Source organism: Salmo trutta, chromosome 5 (assembly GCF_901001165.1).
Source record: "Salmo trutta chromosome 5, fSalTru1.1, whole genome shotgun sequence".
In the NCBI taxonomy this organism is placed as follows: domain Eukaryota; kingdom Metazoa; phylum Chordata; class Actinopteri; order Salmoniformes; family Salmonidae; genus Salmo; species Salmo trutta.
The window spans coordinates 50,524,500-50,540,513 of NC_042961.1; the positions used below are offsets into that span (position 1 = coordinate 50,524,500).

At 42.4% G+C, this 16,014-nt stretch overlaps 2 protein-coding genes across 6 annotated transcripts; one reads left to right on the forward strand and one right to left on the reverse strand.

Moving 5' to 3' along the window:
* Nucleotides 1-3,648: 3,648 nt before the first annotated feature.
* Nucleotides 3,649-11,989, reverse strand: LOC115194404 (GMP reductase 2). Of its 5 annotated transcripts, none has more exons than XM_029754075.1 (10): nucleotides 11,884-11,989; nucleotides 11,112-11,251; nucleotides 10,570-10,689; nucleotides 10,250-10,333; nucleotides 9,923-10,096; nucleotides 9,604-9,685; nucleotides 9,183-9,289; nucleotides 7,092-7,134; nucleotides 5,842-6,001; nucleotides 3,649-5,170 (listed from the first exon to the last, which is right to left on the reverse strand). In XM_029754075.1, exons 2-10 carry the CDS (start codon nucleotides 11,196-11,198, stop codon nucleotides 4,981-4,983), a joined length of 1,047 nt encoding a protein of 348 aa, XP_029609935.1. In that variant the 5' UTR covers nucleotides 11,199-11,251; nucleotides 11,884-11,989; the 3' UTR covers nucleotides 3,649-4,980. The 5 variants fall into 5 exon arrangements, with proteins under 5 accessions (XP_029609935.1, XP_029609934.1, XP_029609936.1 ...); XM_029754074.1 differs by having other exon boundaries at nucleotides 11,112-11,278; nucleotides 11,884-11,982; XM_029754076.1 differs by having other exon boundaries at nucleotides 11,112-11,311; nucleotides 11,884-11,969.
* A 259-nt stretch (nucleotides 11,990-12,248) lies between these two features.
* LOC115194405 (NEDD8) lies at nucleotides 12,249-13,727 on the forward strand. The gene is made up of 4 exons (XM_029754079.1): nucleotides 12,249-12,441; nucleotides 12,693-12,740; nucleotides 12,850-12,932; nucleotides 13,215-13,727. Exons 1-4 carry the CDS (start codon nucleotides 12,424-12,426, stop codon nucleotides 13,333-13,335), a joined length of 270 nt encoding a protein of 89 aa, XP_029609939.1. The 5' UTR covers nucleotides 12,249-12,423; the 3' UTR covers nucleotides 13,336-13,727.
* Nucleotides 13,728-16,014: the final 2,287 nt, after the last annotated feature.

Here is a 16,014-nt window from a genome sequence, read left to right on the forward strand (position 1 = left end):
TGTATAAATGTGTGGATCTTTAATTGTCATGTTGAGATTCAATATTAAAATGAAAAATAAACAATGAACTCTAAAACACAAATCATATGGAATGCTCTTTACTGGTCAGAAGTGAGAAGACTGAAGAAAAGTGGCATAAAACCTGCATAACACATTTGACTAAAACCAGATAGATATAAAATGGAATTATCCTCCGAAACACTATGAAGTAAAGTAAATATACCGCCATAGGGAAAACTAGTCAGTTACAAGTACATAATAATGCATAGACAGAAACAACATTCTTGCAAAGTCATTGAATACACAGTTGTGTTGGAAATTCAACACCAGGGACACCTGAAGTCAATATTAAATGAATTGCTCTTTTTTATCAGTTAACTGGAGAGGTTACAACAAACACATACAACCTACAAGTCTGCCGCAAGTTCCGCCAGGGCGGTCCCTTCAGTTCTCTTTTAAAAGCTACGTAGGCATGGTTCATAGGGTTGGTTCCTGCAGGTGACTGGCTGTTATCGCGCTGGCTCAGTTTCCTAAGAAACTGAACATGTCTCCTATCTTAACTTCCAGAACATATTCTGGGCATTCTGCCAATTGGTCTGAGGAAGTGGTCATAGTCATCTGCACGAACCAAGATAGAGTGAGAGGAGAGGCATAATGTACAATTCAAGGCTATCTCTTCTGACAATAAAATGTTCCCTTACACAGTCAAGTACAATCATGTGAAATGCTGATTGCATGGACATTTTATATAATCTCTGACTATATAAAATATTGAGAAAAGTGTGAAATCAACAGTAAGTCAAGGTAACACTCAAAGCTGTCCTGTCTCCCTTAGCCTACTTTAAGAACATACTTTGAACACATTCTGTATTCCACAACAGTTTCCTGCCCCTCTGACCTTTTCATACAATTGGTTTTGAGAAGTAGAGCGGACTGCAACTGACATTCATTTACAAATAGATCTGAGCAGTACATTCAGATTTTCTTAACAGTTTGACATTTTAACAAACTGTACAATTAATATCTGTCATGTATTTTGTATAGATGTGTGGATGTTGAGATTTAATGTTAACATTTTAAATAAACCCTCAACTCTAAAATACAAATCATATGGAATGGACTTTATTGGTCAGTACTGACACAAGAAAAAATAACGTTTACCGACGGCATCACACGTTTGACTAAAAGCAAAAGATATAAAATGGAATTATCCTCCAAAACACTATGAAGTAAAGTAAATATATCGCCATAGTTAAAACTAGTCAGTTACACACGTTAACATAATAATGCATTGAGAGAGACAACATTCTCGCAAAGTAACTGAATACCCAATAAAGTACAATAATGTGAAATACTGATTGCATGGAGGGAGAGGTTGGCTAGCTACAATGTCCAGCTCATTGAGGGAGTGTCCGCCCTGCGTGACATCGCCCTGACCAGCGTCCAGAGTTCCGTTTCAGCTCGCTTAAAGTCCATCAAGACCTCTAAGAGAACCATGTAGGCTGCCCTGTCCGCGGGGGACTCCTGCTTCCTCCAGGGGTATGCAGGGGTGCACCAGGCTGTGGAGAAGGCCCGTGCCGTGGATCTGAGGAAGGGGCTGGAGCCCGGGTCCGACTGGGACAAGCTGGTCCAGGAGGTACAGCAGAGCCGAGGAAAGCTCCTGTACTATGACAGTATTAGGCGTAGTGATGGGATGACCTATACAGATAAACCTCCACAGGCACACGTTTATTCTCAGTTAATCTATCTTCCTGGGAAAAATGAAGCTCTACCTGAAACAATACCCCGTCCCATAGAATTAGAAGTGTTCTGGGACAAAACCTCCCCAGCATCCCTGTCCTTCTACAGCAGGGGCAGATATCACCAGAGGGCGGAACTGCACAGAATGGAGATTGAGCATCATCAGGGTGACCTAACTCCCTTTGTCACCCTGGGAACAGGAAGTAGCCCAGACAGTCCAGAGCCAGATTCATTGGAGATTAGTCAGTTAAATGACTATGGAGAGTACGGTCTCTATGGAGTGAACATTCAGCCAGAGCAACCCAAGACTCAGCAGGTGCGGTATTTCTACCACCAGCATGTGTCTCAACAGGGTCCCATGTTGACATGTGAGAGGGTTATCGGTATGCCAAATATATTTTTACATTTATTTTACCTTTATTTAACCAGGTAGGCCAGTTGAGAACAAGTTCTCATTTACAACTGCGACCTGGCCAAGATAAAGCAAAGCAGTGCGACAAAAACAACAGCACAGAGTTACACATGGGATAAACAAACGTACAGTCAATAACAGAATAGAAAATCTGTATACAGTGTGTGCAAATGAAGTAAGGAGGTAAGGCAATAAATAGGCCATAGTGGCGAAGTAATTACAATTGAGCAATTAACACTGGAGTGATAGATGTATAGATGAGGATGTGCAAGTAGAAATACTGGTGTGCAAAAGAGCAGAAAAACAAATATGGGGATGAGGTAGGTAGTTTGTTGGATGGGCTATTTACAGATGGGCTGTGTACAGCTGCAGCGATCGGTAAGCTGCTCTGACAGCCGATGCTTAAAGTTAGTGATGGGGTGTGTTCTGTGAGCTGGTGTAATGTCTACACTCTTAGAAAAAAGAACCCTTCGAAGAACCCTTTTTGGTTTGAATCCTGGCTAGTGTTAAAAAATAATTGTGGACATATCTAATTGTGGACATATATCAACATGAGCCCCTCCCAGCTCATGTTGTGGACATATCTAGGCATTAAAAAAAACACTTGCATCACTCACCTTATGTTTTTACATTTGGCACACATTCATTAAGTCAGGTTGCATACATCAATATATATTTTCAATACAGATATTCAAAATACATTGAATGAATTTACTCATTATTACATTACATCACCTGTTGAATGTATCAACTGTAATTTCCTTGGCGCTGTTCACACGGGCTATGGAAAGTTCGAGTGAAAAGATGTCAAGGAAATGCAGTAGACATTGAGTTATACAGAGCTTATGTGGAGTCTTCTATCTGGTAACTAACATTATTTTTGCTGCAGTCAGTCCAGACAATCACACTAGTTTCTGAGGTACTATGATAGTCAGTGAAGAATTATTGGTTCGTAATATGATATTTGGGAGAAATGGGATGGTGGCCCAACCTGTGACCATAAAGTTTTCACATTGGGGCAACCCCACATTATATGCATATTCCAATGCTGTTGTTTTTGGCCAGTGTGTTGTACTGTAGGATTCTAATGTGTGTTGGACTCACAGTGGCTGGATTTGGGTTTAACATGCAAGGCAGGACTTTGTCTCCCCCTGCTGGTCAGGTTACCTAACTATCCTAATGTTGTCCCACTGTTCCAAGAACTCCCACCTATTCATGTCCCTTAATCACATTTAGCTGACCTCATCATTGTACATGAAATCATGTAAATAGTCAGTTGACTGAATGTTAATGCTGATGTTTCTGTCCAGTTATAAAATAAATTACTAGCTTATAAAATCTAAATACATTGTGATTCATGAAATTACATGAGCTGGTACACAAACAGAGTTCAATTAATATCTGTATTGTATATTGTATAAATGTGTGAATCTTTAATTGTCATGTTGAGATTCAATATTAAAATGAAAAATAAACAATGAACTCTAAAACACAAATCATATGGAATGCTCTTTATTGGTCAGAAGTGAGAAGACTGAAGAAAAGTGGCATAAAACCTGCATAACACATTTGACTAAAACCAGATAGATATAAAATGGAATTATCCTCCAAAACACTGTGAAGTAAAGTAAATATACCGCCATAGGGAAAACTAGTCAGTTACAAGTACATAATAATGCATAGACAGAAACAACATTCTCACAAAGTAACTGACACAGTCAAGTACAATCATGTGAAATGCTGATTGCATGGACATTTTATATAATCTCTGACTATATAAAATATTGAGAAAAGTGTGAAATCAATAGTAAGTCAAGGTAACACTCAAAGCTGTCCTGTCTCCCTCACCTCTTTAGCCTATGTTAAGAACATACTTTGAATACATTCTGTATTCCATAAGTTTCCCCTCAAAATACTGGGTGTAATTTGACTGACTTGAGTTTCTACTGTAGCTGTACGGTACATGAAACAGTTTGTCAGTAGTTTCACTCTATGGGAAAAAAAGACTGGAATACAATATCATCTAACACTTTTGCAAATCATTCAAGGTTAATATATATTTATTTAAGTGAGTTTGAAAAGGATTAAGTTAAATAACCAGAAATATCTTAACATAAAAATCTTTCAATATTGCTAATTATAAGGAATATTTTCATCTATTGAATATATCTAAAATAATAAAAACTATGTTTTTGGGATAAACTTGATCTGTACTCTTGATATAGTAAATACTTCATACAGTGAAATACTAAACATACATTTTTTGCATATGGCTTTCATATAGCATGGTGGTGACGTGCATAGAAGTGTTAGGAGAAAGAGGGGATTGAGAGAGAGAGAGAAAGAGGTAAAGAGAGAGAGAGATTCTAGGATTTGGTAGATAATAATGGACAGAGAGAAGAAGCCTGTACACAAGGCCTGCAGAGTTGAATGGGAATGATTGAGCAAGATGACACAAAAATGCATCCTGAAGTACCACAACAATCCTCGGGTCACTTATTAACAAAGACACGTCAATTTCTGGTAATTTACAGGAAAAAAAGCCAAATATGTCTAAAATATCAAAACTTAAATAAGACTCTTAGATAAGGGATTGTTTTGATAGTGTCACCTAAAAAGGTTTTGATTTGGCAACCAAACACTTATCCAAGATTTACGTTTCTCAAATGACTGATTCTTACTATCAATGGTTACAGTATTGTGTGTTTCTGTGTGTGTGTGTGCAGAATATGTAATAGCATCCACGTGACAGGGGCAGGCAGCAAACAAAACACACCACCACCCCCCCCCCTGACCCTGTTACGCCCAGGAACCAGCCTGGACCTCGCCTAGTTATCGTTCCCAAAGACGGTGTTGAGCTGCTGGGTGACCCTGATGAAGGTGGTCCTGCGGCTGAGCTCCTTGAGCTTCCCTGCGCCCACGTAGGTGCAGGTGGAGCGGACCCCACCCAGGACGTCGCGTATGGTTACGTCCACTGGGCCCTTGTAGACCACCTCCACCGTCTTCCCCTCAGAAGCCCTGGGAGAAGAAGAGGGAACGTTTTAGCGAACTCTTAAGCCTAATGTATTCGACGCAAGAACCATACGCAAAATGGCGATCCTGTGTTCTTGCGTCGAGTTATGAATTGTGGGGATACACACGTCTGCATATTTTTTCTACGCAACGCAATTTTGCGTAGCTACTTTTAGTTCCATGAGTACGTACGTGGGATATAAACTAGTATTTATGTTTCAAGTTTGACGAATATTCATTTTATTAGAGAATGCCAAGAGTGTGCAAAGCTGTCATCTAGGCAAAGGGTAGCTATTTTGAAGAATCTAAAATATATTTTGATTTGTTTAACACTTTTTGGGTTACTACATGATTCCATACGTGTTATTTCATAGTTTTGATGTCTTCACTATAATTCTACAATGTAGTAAAAATAAAGTAGTAAAAATAGTAAAAATAGTAAAAATAAAGAAAAACCCTTGAATGAGTAGGTGTGTCCAAACTTTTGACTGGTACTGTGTGTACGGGATAAATGTCTCAGTAGAATAGAACAAACACTTCAGCATAAGTATAATACAGGAAGGCACAATTAATAGTCCAATATTGACATGTGTTTTGGGTAAGGGTGTTTTTCCTAAAGCGTGCTACGGTGTTTAAAGCTGCTCATTTCCTGCTAGGCGGTCAGTAACACCTCTGACCTGTACTCCGCCACGCCCCCGGCGTGTCTCTTCATGGCCGTGTCGGAGCTCATGCCGTAGAACAGCTTGTACTTCTTCCCGTTCTTCTCGATGACCTCGCCCCCGCTCTCTGAGTGGCCGGCCAGCATTCCGCCCAGCATCACAAAGTCCGCCCCCGCGCCTGTCAGTCACACACAACCACAGCTGAGAAAACCCAGACAGGGTCAGACACATTCCTGTGGGACCATCACACGACGTCCTAAGAACCCAGCTGGGGTCGGACAATCCTGGGAACTAGACAAAACCTTCAGGGGACCATGACACAACATCCTGACAACTTTAGGCGACCATTTTATGACGTCCCGGTGACATCCTAACGACTCATTATTGATAGCAGGGTTGTCAGAACCTTGGTATGGGATGCAGGGGGTTAAGTGTGAGGTTAGCGCGAGACAACAAATGCACTTTTCTATACTCAAGGAGAGAAAGAGACAAACAGCTAGACTGTTGTTTTACTATTAAACTCAATACTAGCATTGTTTTACATATCGTAAAGCAGTTTGTGTTTCATAACCAGGCAAAGCTAAATAGTTGGCTAGTGACTGGCGGTTATGGAGAAATAAGAGAGTCGCTTATGCGATGTCTAGCAGAGCCTGCCTGCTTGTCTGCCCACACGCATCGCTTGCTCCCCCGCGGCTCACCAGCTGATGTAGGCTGTGTGTGGCGCGTCCTTCCCACTGCTAGAGAACTGAACCCTCGCTGCTCTGCGCACCCAGTGCTGCTAATATTCTACTTATCATAGTAGCTTATCCAGTCCAAAGTGCAAATACAAGGCACGAGAAGCCAAGTCTGAGTCATAAATGGTTGACTCCAAGTCCGAGTCACCAACGGTTGAGTCCAAGTCCAGTCACCAACGGTTGAGTCCAGGTCCGAGTCACCAACGGTTGAGTCCAAGTCCGAGTCACCAATGGTTGAGTCCAAGTCCAGTCACCAACGGTTGAGTCCAAGTCCGAGTCACCAATGGTTGAGTCCAAGTCCAGTCACCAACGGTTGAGTCCAAGTCCGAGTCACCAACGGTTGAGTCCAAGTCCGAGTCACCAACGGTTGAGTCCAGGTCCAGTCAGTAGTCCTGAAAATGTGTTGTAGTACTTGAGCCCGAGTCCTGGACCTGAGTACTACAACTCTGGTTTTAGAGTCTCTGTAGTCTGATTAAAGTCGGTACTGTATGTTCTGTGAGTTGAAATGTTACATTCTACTGCTACAAAACTCACCAAAAGCCTTGGAGACGTCACCTGGGCAAGTGCATCCACCGTCCTTTATGAGAGAGGAAGAAAAGGGAAGAATAACATACTATGGGTCTTCAGGTAAAGTCTTTATCTATTCAACCATCTTGGCATGTATATGTACTGTATGTGTGTATGAGGTCCAGGGTGTACCACGGTGTTGAGCCAAAGACAGCCAAAGACTGTTGAGCCAAAGACTGCCAAAGACTGTTGAGCCAAAGACAACCAAAGACTGTTGAGCCAAAGACAACCAAAGACTGTTGAGCCAAAGACAGCCAAAGACTGTTGAGCCAAAGACAGCCAAAGACTGTTGAGCCAAAGACAGCCAAAGACTGTTGAGCCAAAGACTGCCAAAGACTGTTGAGCCAAAGACAACCAAAGCACTGTTGAGCCAAAGACAACCAAAGACTGTTGAGCCAAAGACAGCCAAAGACTGTTGAGCCAAAGACAGCCAAAGACTGTTGAGCCAAAGACAGCCAAAGACTGTTGAGCCAAAGACAGCCAAAGACTGTTGAGCCAAAGACAGCCAAAGACTGTTGAGCCAAAGGGATGTAAGTGTATAACTAGGGATGCACGATACTATCTGTGAACATATCTGAATCGGCCCGATGTCTAGTTTAACGCTGACGTGCAAAACCGATGTCAAAGCTGACGTGCATACCTATATAACGTAGGTACATGACGTGCATACCTATATAACGTAGGTACATGACGTGCATACCTATATAATGTAGGTACATGACGTGCATACCTATATAACGTAGGTACATGACGTGCATACCTATATAACGTAGGTACATGACATAATGACGCCATGAAAAATACAGCGCTACACAGAACAAAAGCATAGAGATACTAAGCGCACACTTCCAACAACTAAACAAGTTCAAGTCCAGCAGTCATTTGAAAGAGTAAGAACATTCCAGTGAGACAACTCAAAGGTGAAATCCATTAACGCCAAGATAATGGAATTCATTATGCTACTTGCTATTGGCGTCACGACTGACATTAGGACCAGCGATGTCAGCCCCACGAGCATCCTGAGTCTGACAGCACAGTGGGTCGACGAGGATTTGGTGCTGAGGAAAGCCGTATTACATGCTCAAGAATGTGCTGGTTCTCATACCGCTGCTGCCATTTCAATGGCATCTGACGACATGAACACACTACTAGTGCCATTCAAACTAACTGGAGAAATAAGCTCCCCAACTGCGTCTGCAGCAGGCGTGATACCCTCTGTCATGGCACTGAAACGCCTGCTCAACAAAACTGCCAACAGACCGTGGGGTTAAAACTTACAAAAGTATTCGAGGCTGTGAACAAGCAATTCGGTGGTATTCTCTTTGAGCCTCTTTACTGTGTCGCCACCATGCTCGATGCTATGTATAAGGACAGCTACTTCGATGCAGACAAGAAACAGGGTTTATGTGAAATGTTACAGACGCAGCTGGACAAGATGGAAACAGACACAGTGACAGTGCGCACCAAGGAAGAGAGGCCACGGACAGACAGAACTGAAACACTGCTTGATATGTATGATGAAATCCTGGTTCAGAATGAAACGACTGAACAAATGAACAATGAAACAGCACAGCAAGTAAGTGAAAGAAATAGGTTTTGATTATGTTTTACTGGTAATGGGGACATACGTAAATGACAACAAAATAACTTTTTGGTCAGTGTGGTGTGTGTGTGTAACCTTTATTTAGCTAGGCAAGTCAGCTAAGAACAAATTCTTATTTACAATGATGGCCAACCCGGCCAAACCCGGACGACGCTGGGCCAATTGTGCGCTGCCCTACGGGACTCCCAATCATGCCCGGATGTGATACAGCCTGGATTCTAACCAGGGACTGTAGTGACGCCTCTTGCACTGAGATGCAGTGCCTTAGACCGCTGCATCCATGTGTGTGTGTTAACTATTTAACTGTACTAGAATGCTTAAAAGGCCGCTAAAATTTAAAAGATGGGTATCGGGTTTTTTGACAAGGAAAATATCGGATATCAGCCCAAAATGTCATATCGGTGCATCAATATGTATAAAATAACAATACATGTATAATAATAATGGAGGCTTACAGAGATGATGTGTCCGCCCAGGCCGTGGGCAGCGTCTGCACACTCGATCACAGCGCTCAGCTGGGGATAGCCCACCCCAGTCTTCATACGGGTGGTGCACACAGACCCTACACACACACACGCACGCACGCACGCACGCACGCACGCAGGCAGGCAGGCAGGCAGGCAGGCAGGCAGACAGACAGGCAGGCAGGCAGACAGACAGACAGACAGACAGACAGACAGACAGACAGACAGACAGACAGACAGACAGACAGACAGACAGACAGACAGACAGACAGACAGACAGACAGACAGAAAGTTAGGAGGTTATGAGTATAACCACACTAAGACCCCAATTCAATCAATTGCAGAAAAGGTATGAGGAATGACGATCCAGCAAAACCGCAATGTGACAAAGTCGCCCGGGTTATAACATCACCTGGTCCGATGCCCACTTTGATGATGTCAGCGCCGGCGAGGATCAGCTCCTCCACCATCTCCCCGGTAACCACATTCCCTGCCTGTGGCAAAGACAACACAGTCACTTTCAGTGTCTTAGATGGTGCACTAGTATAGTGCACTACTTTTGACTAGAGTATTATATGGGCTCAAATGACACCCTGAGTGCACTACTTTGACAAGAGCCCTCAGGAATAGTGTGATTTGAGATGTATAAACTGTAAATACTGCAGGCATAATCACATGCTCATAATCACAAGTTTGCACACTATAAAAGAGAGTATAGAGGAGTCACTGACCATGATGGTGTGTGTCGGGTACTTCTGACGCACGTCTTTGACAAAGTGGACAAAGTGCTCTGAGTAGCCATTGGCCACATCCACACAGATGTACTGCAGCTGAGGCACAGCGGCTAGGATCTCACCCAGTCTGTCAAAGTCCCCTTCACTTGTCCCTGTGCTGACTGCCACACTCTGAGAGAGAGAGAGAGAGAGAGAGAGAGAGAGAGAGAGAGAGAGAGAGAGAGAGAGAGAGATAAACACATAATGAAAAGTTTGGCAAAGTAAGATACTTGTCTTATAGGGTACTATGTAAATTATATCCCAGACAACATTGCTTTAATGTACCTGTACACATTCTTGATTCTTTGTTGCAAACTCCTTCCAGTCATCTACTGAATAGTGTTTGTGAATGGCAGTGAAGAGAGTGAACTGGTGGGAGAAAGAGAAATGTGTTTGTTAAACACCTTTAAATGCATAAAATCTATGGGAACAGAGACTTCTAATAAACATAGATTTGGGCTCCACTTTCTCTGTGAGCCAGTAGGGGATATTTGAGATGTTTAGTATTAGAAAGTATGAGTGAGGATGGTGAATTCTGATTTAAGCTATTTTGTTGTTTTTGCTTGTTGCCGTTTATAACACAATATGCATGTCTATGTCTATACCTTGGATAACGCCAGGGCCATCTCGAAGGTGCCGACGGTGTCCATGTTGGCTGCAACTATGGGGATTCCTCTGTAGCTTCCCTTAGAGTTCCTGAAGGTGTAACTTCTCATCAGGTCAACCTGGGGGAGAAGGAGAAACAGATTTAGACAGAGAGACAAACAGAGAGACAGACAGAGATACAGACAGACAGAAACAGAGAGAGACAGAGATACAGACAGACAGAAACACAGACAGACAGACAGACAGACAGACAGACAGACAGACAGACAGACAGACAGACAGACAGACAGAGAGAGAGAGAGAGAGACAGACAGAGACAGACAGACAGAGATACAGACAATAACAGAGAGAGAGAGAGACAGACAGAGAGAGACAGAGATACAGACAGACAGGTGGAAGGTAGAGAAAAAGGCACCACCATTGAAGAGTGATATACTGTGTTTGGAAAATGACACTACTGGTACAAACTGGTCATTGAATACAATAGAACAATGCTGTAGACATATTAGTACATTACAGGAAAAGGGAAGGAGTTATGCACCTCGCTACGGGACTTGAGTGTGCTTCGTTTCGGACGGAGAAGCACATCCTTGAAGTCCAACTTGATGTCATTCTCAATGCGAGGCATTTCTACTGCTGGTTACCGGTAGTAGGAACACGTTGTATCTTCTTCTGATCGGTCTGCAATGGGGTCGACAAAACGAACAACTGTATAGAACAGGCAGAATAGCACACAACAGGCTGATTCACACCAACCCACACACAAAAACAAACAACCAAACACACACGAGGGAGAACATGTGATAAACGCTAGAGATAGTGAACAATGAGTGCCTTAAAACATTAGAGTAAGCACATTTTCAAGGTTCCATGAGGGTCTGTTCACTCATAAAAATGGTAGTAGACAGGGACTGTTCAAAGTTCCATGAGGTTTCCTTGTGGGTCTGTTTATTGTCGCGACAGTAGTGCAAGGAAAAATACCCACTTTTAAATGTTACATAATTAAGATACACTTAAGATAACGTTACTTACAATATCCAAATCGGTAATAATGTAATAGTAATACATTAATTACAGACCATTTAGCTAAAGCTGGTCATATAAGGCCTGATAAACTAGCTACTCGAAAAATCTAGTCAAGATAGGCTATCATGCTGTCACTGCGTCCATGGTCCAGTCAAAATTCAAGGTTGGCAAATATTTAATTAAAACCGTCAAAAGAGGTTAAAGACCCTAGATCTGTACGTACGGTTAGATTTAGGTATATAATGAATCATGTTTCTTCTCTACAAAATGAGGAATAAACTACTTACCTTTATGAAATGTATGAGGAATATTTCTTATTTCAGCAGAACACTTCCGTTACAAATGCGAGGCAGGAATGTTTAAGAGGGCGGGTCTTTACTGTAAAGCTATTCTTGTAGTTCTATTATTCGGGTATCTGTGCTTTTTCTGTTACAGTAGGGTTTGAGAAAAGACTACAAATAAAGACTTTACGTCACTCCTTCGTCGTGGAGTTTACTAAATTGTTTTTTTTTTACCACTAGTAATGGGGCTACCTCTACAGATTTCTCGCACACTAAAATATTTAAATAAACATATTTTATCTAATAAAAAATGTTGATGCAGAAAACATCTCCTCGAAGTACCAACGCACATAGCGGAACCTATTTTTGTGAGCAACGTGAATAGTGGGACCTATCTTTGAGAAACACAGAACATTTTTTGCGACCGAAGATTGGTGTAGAAATTTGCTTAGGTTGTGAACTGGAAACCAAATTTAGTAGCTATTACACAGATACCATATCAGTTATAATATAATTAATGTGTTTAGAAAACAAAATAAGACAAAAATGTTGATTAAAGTCAAGGTAAGAGAACGTCAGACACAGAAATGCAGCCACTAGCAAGTTAGCTAGTTTTAGCTTTAATTTCAGCTGCTCAGTGCATACAATCAGTAGCAGGCTAGCTACCTACATGGGTCCATAAAATAAGAATCGAATAACCTGACATTTTAAATGGCTACATAGATCATAAGTAACTGTCTTCTGCTGGTTATCAGGGGTCGAATAATAGATAATCCTGAACATGATTAAGTATTTTCTAAATGGCTTTCTCTCAGACTCTCACAGGGAAGGAAATTGAGATTGACATAGAGCCCACAGACAAGGTATGTATGTATGTAACATTACCTTTTCCAGTATTCCCTTTGTTGTGTGTATGTACACCATGCGCTGATATTATGTATTCATTGTGTGTATTCTATTTGTCTCTGTCAGGTGGAGAGGATCAAGGAGCGGGTGGAGGAGAAAGAGGGGATCCCTCCTCAACAGCAGAGGTTGATCTACAGCGGGAAACAGATGTAAGCCACAGAGGCAATATCTCAGAATTAATCATGTGGAAAAGAAAAAAAATAGCTTATATGTTTTCAGTGTACAAATGACTCCCCTGCACTAGTCTCGGAAATCCCAGTCCTAGGGCAACAGCACTGGAACATTGTTAATGTGGGAGGCAGCCCATTTGCCCTAGGTATACTACACCTCTACAGACATACTTTAGTCAGTGGTCAGATAACAACAGACATGAAAATGATTTGTTCCTCTCTTCCTAATATCCCCATTTTCCCGCTGTGTCTTTCCCTCAGGAACGATGAAAAGACAGCGGCAGACTACAAGATCCAGGGAGGTTCTGTACTACATCTGGTCCTGGCACTGAGAGGAGGGGAGGTCCTTCACTGTCCCACGAGCCTTCTGCTCACCTTGTAACCACCACGCTTGCCTTAGCCCCGGTTAGATGTTGCCCTTAAGCACAGATCTAGGATCAGCTTAACCCTCCTCAAATCCAAACCGTAATCGTTATGGGCGAGAAATGCAAAACGGACCTTAGATCAGTGATTGTGGGCAACTTCAGCTCTATCCCCTTGGAACCGGCCAATGTAGACCTTCTCTGAGACATATTACAACTGTAATGAGGTGTTGTCCTTTTGTGTTGGGAGGATCGCCATGTCAGCACTCTCTCTTGTCCCTTCCTCGTTTGAGAGTATCAAACTGATGCAGATGTTACGTTTACAATGCGTGAAAGTGTGAGAAAGTATTATTCTTTAGAGATAGATTCATGTAAGGGTTTAGTTTGTCATTAAAACATCAGTTTTCCGTGATGGATTTTGCATTGTCATTAATGATGTGTTTAATGTTATGGGACTGAGAGGCATGCTTTGTAGGAAAAATTCAAACACCACACCAGTCACCAACAATTATTTTACCCCAGTATAATAATCTCTTGTTACTATAGCTATGTACATTTATGCTGGAACTCACAAAAATAATCCATAAGAGACAGGAGGTAGGTAGAAAGTTAAACAGTTCTCTTTGAAGTATGTCTAAGTAGGGCTAGGAGTTTCTCGGTCTGCTCAATTGGTCAACAAATACTTCTTGCTTCACTCATGTACAATTAGGTAGGTGGTGGGACTGACACCTACAGTCAAAGGCCTAATCCCAAATCGCCCCATACGCCCCATGCACTTGTGGAGATTTGACAGGTGTAAGCAATATGGTAATACATTTACATTTTTACATTTACGTAATTTAGCAGACGCTCTTATCCAGAGCGACTTACAAATTGGTGCATTCACCTTATGATATCCAGTGGAACAACCACTTTACAATAGTACATCTATATATTTTTTTTTTTGGGGGGGGGGGGTGTTAGAAGGATTACTATATCCTATCCCAGGTATTCCTTAAAGTGGTGGGGTTTCAGGTGTCTACGGAAGGTGGTGATTGACTCCGCTGTCCTGGCGTCGTGAGGGAGCTTGTTCCACCATTGGGGTGCCAGAGCAGCGAACAGTTTTGACTGGGCTGAGCGGGAACTGTGCTTCCGCAGAGGTAGGGGGGATGAACACAGTGCCCTTGTTTGGGTGTAGGGCCTGATCAGAGCCTGAAGGTACGGAGGTGCCGTTCCCCTCACAGCTCCGTAGGCAAGCACCATGGTCTTGTAGCAGATGCGAGCTTCAACTGGAAGCCAGTGGAGTGTGCGGAGGAGCGGGGTGACGTGAGAGAACTTGGGAAGGTTGAACACCAGACGGACTGGATGAGTTGTAGGGGTTTAATGGCACAGGCAGGGAGCCCCGCCAACAGCGAGTTGCAGTAATCCAGACGGGAGATGACAAGTGCCTGGATTAGGACCTGCGCCGCTTCCTGTGTAATGCAGGGTTGTAATACAGTTGAAGTCGGAAGTTTACATACACCTTAGCCAAATACATTTAAACTCTGTTTTTCACAATTCCTGACATTTAGTCCTAGTAAAAATTCCCTGTCTTAGGTCAGTTAGGATCACCTCTTTATTTTAAGAATGTGAAATGTCAGAATAATAGTAGAGAGAATTATTTATTTCAGATTTTATTTCTTTCATCACATTCCCAGTGGGTCAGAAGTTTACATACTCTCAATTAGTATTTGGTAGCATTGCCTTTAAATTGTTTAACTTGGGTCAAACGTTCCACAAGCTTCCCACAATAAGTTGGGTGAATTTTGGCCCATTCCTCCTGACAGAGCTGGTGTAACTGAGTCAGGTTTGTTGGCCTCCTTGCTCGCACACGCTTTTTCAGTTCTGCCCACACATTTTCTATAGGATTGAGGTCAGGGCTTTGTGATGGCCACTCCAATACCTTGACTTTGTTGTCCTTAAGCCATTTTGCCACAACTTTGGAAGTATGCTTGGGGTCATTGTCCATTTGGAAGACCCATTTGCGACCAAGCTTTAACTATTGAGATGTTGCTTAAATATATCCACATCATTTTCCCATTCCTCATGATGCCATCTATTTTGTGAAGTGCACCAGTCCCTCCTGCAGCACAGCACCCCCACAACATGATGCTGCCACCCCCGTGCTTCACGGTTAGGATGGTGTTCTTCAGTTTGCAAGCCTCCCCCTTTTTCCTCCAAACATAATGATGGTCGTTATGGCCAAACAGTTCTATTTTTGTTTCAACAGGCCAGAGGACATTTCTCCAAAAAGTACGATCTTTGTCCCCATGTGCAGTTGCAAACCTTAGTCTGGTTTTATTATGGCGGTTTTGGAGCAGTGGCTTCTTCCTTGCTGAGCGGCCTTTCAGGTTATGTCGATATAGGACTTGTTTTACTGTGGATATAGATACTTTTGTACCTGTTTCCTCCATCATCTTCACAAGGTCCTTTGCTGTTGTTCTGGGATTGATTTGCACTTTTCGCACCAAAGTATGTTAATCTCAAGGAGACAGAACGCGTCTCCTTCCTGAGCGGTATGACGCCTGCGTGGTCCCATGGTGTTAATACTTGCATACTATTGTTTGTACAGATGAACGTGGTACCTTCAGGCATTTGGAAATTGCTCCCAAGGATGAACCAGACTTGTGGAGGTCTACAATTGTTTTTCTAAGGTCTTGGCTGATTTCTTTTGATTTTCC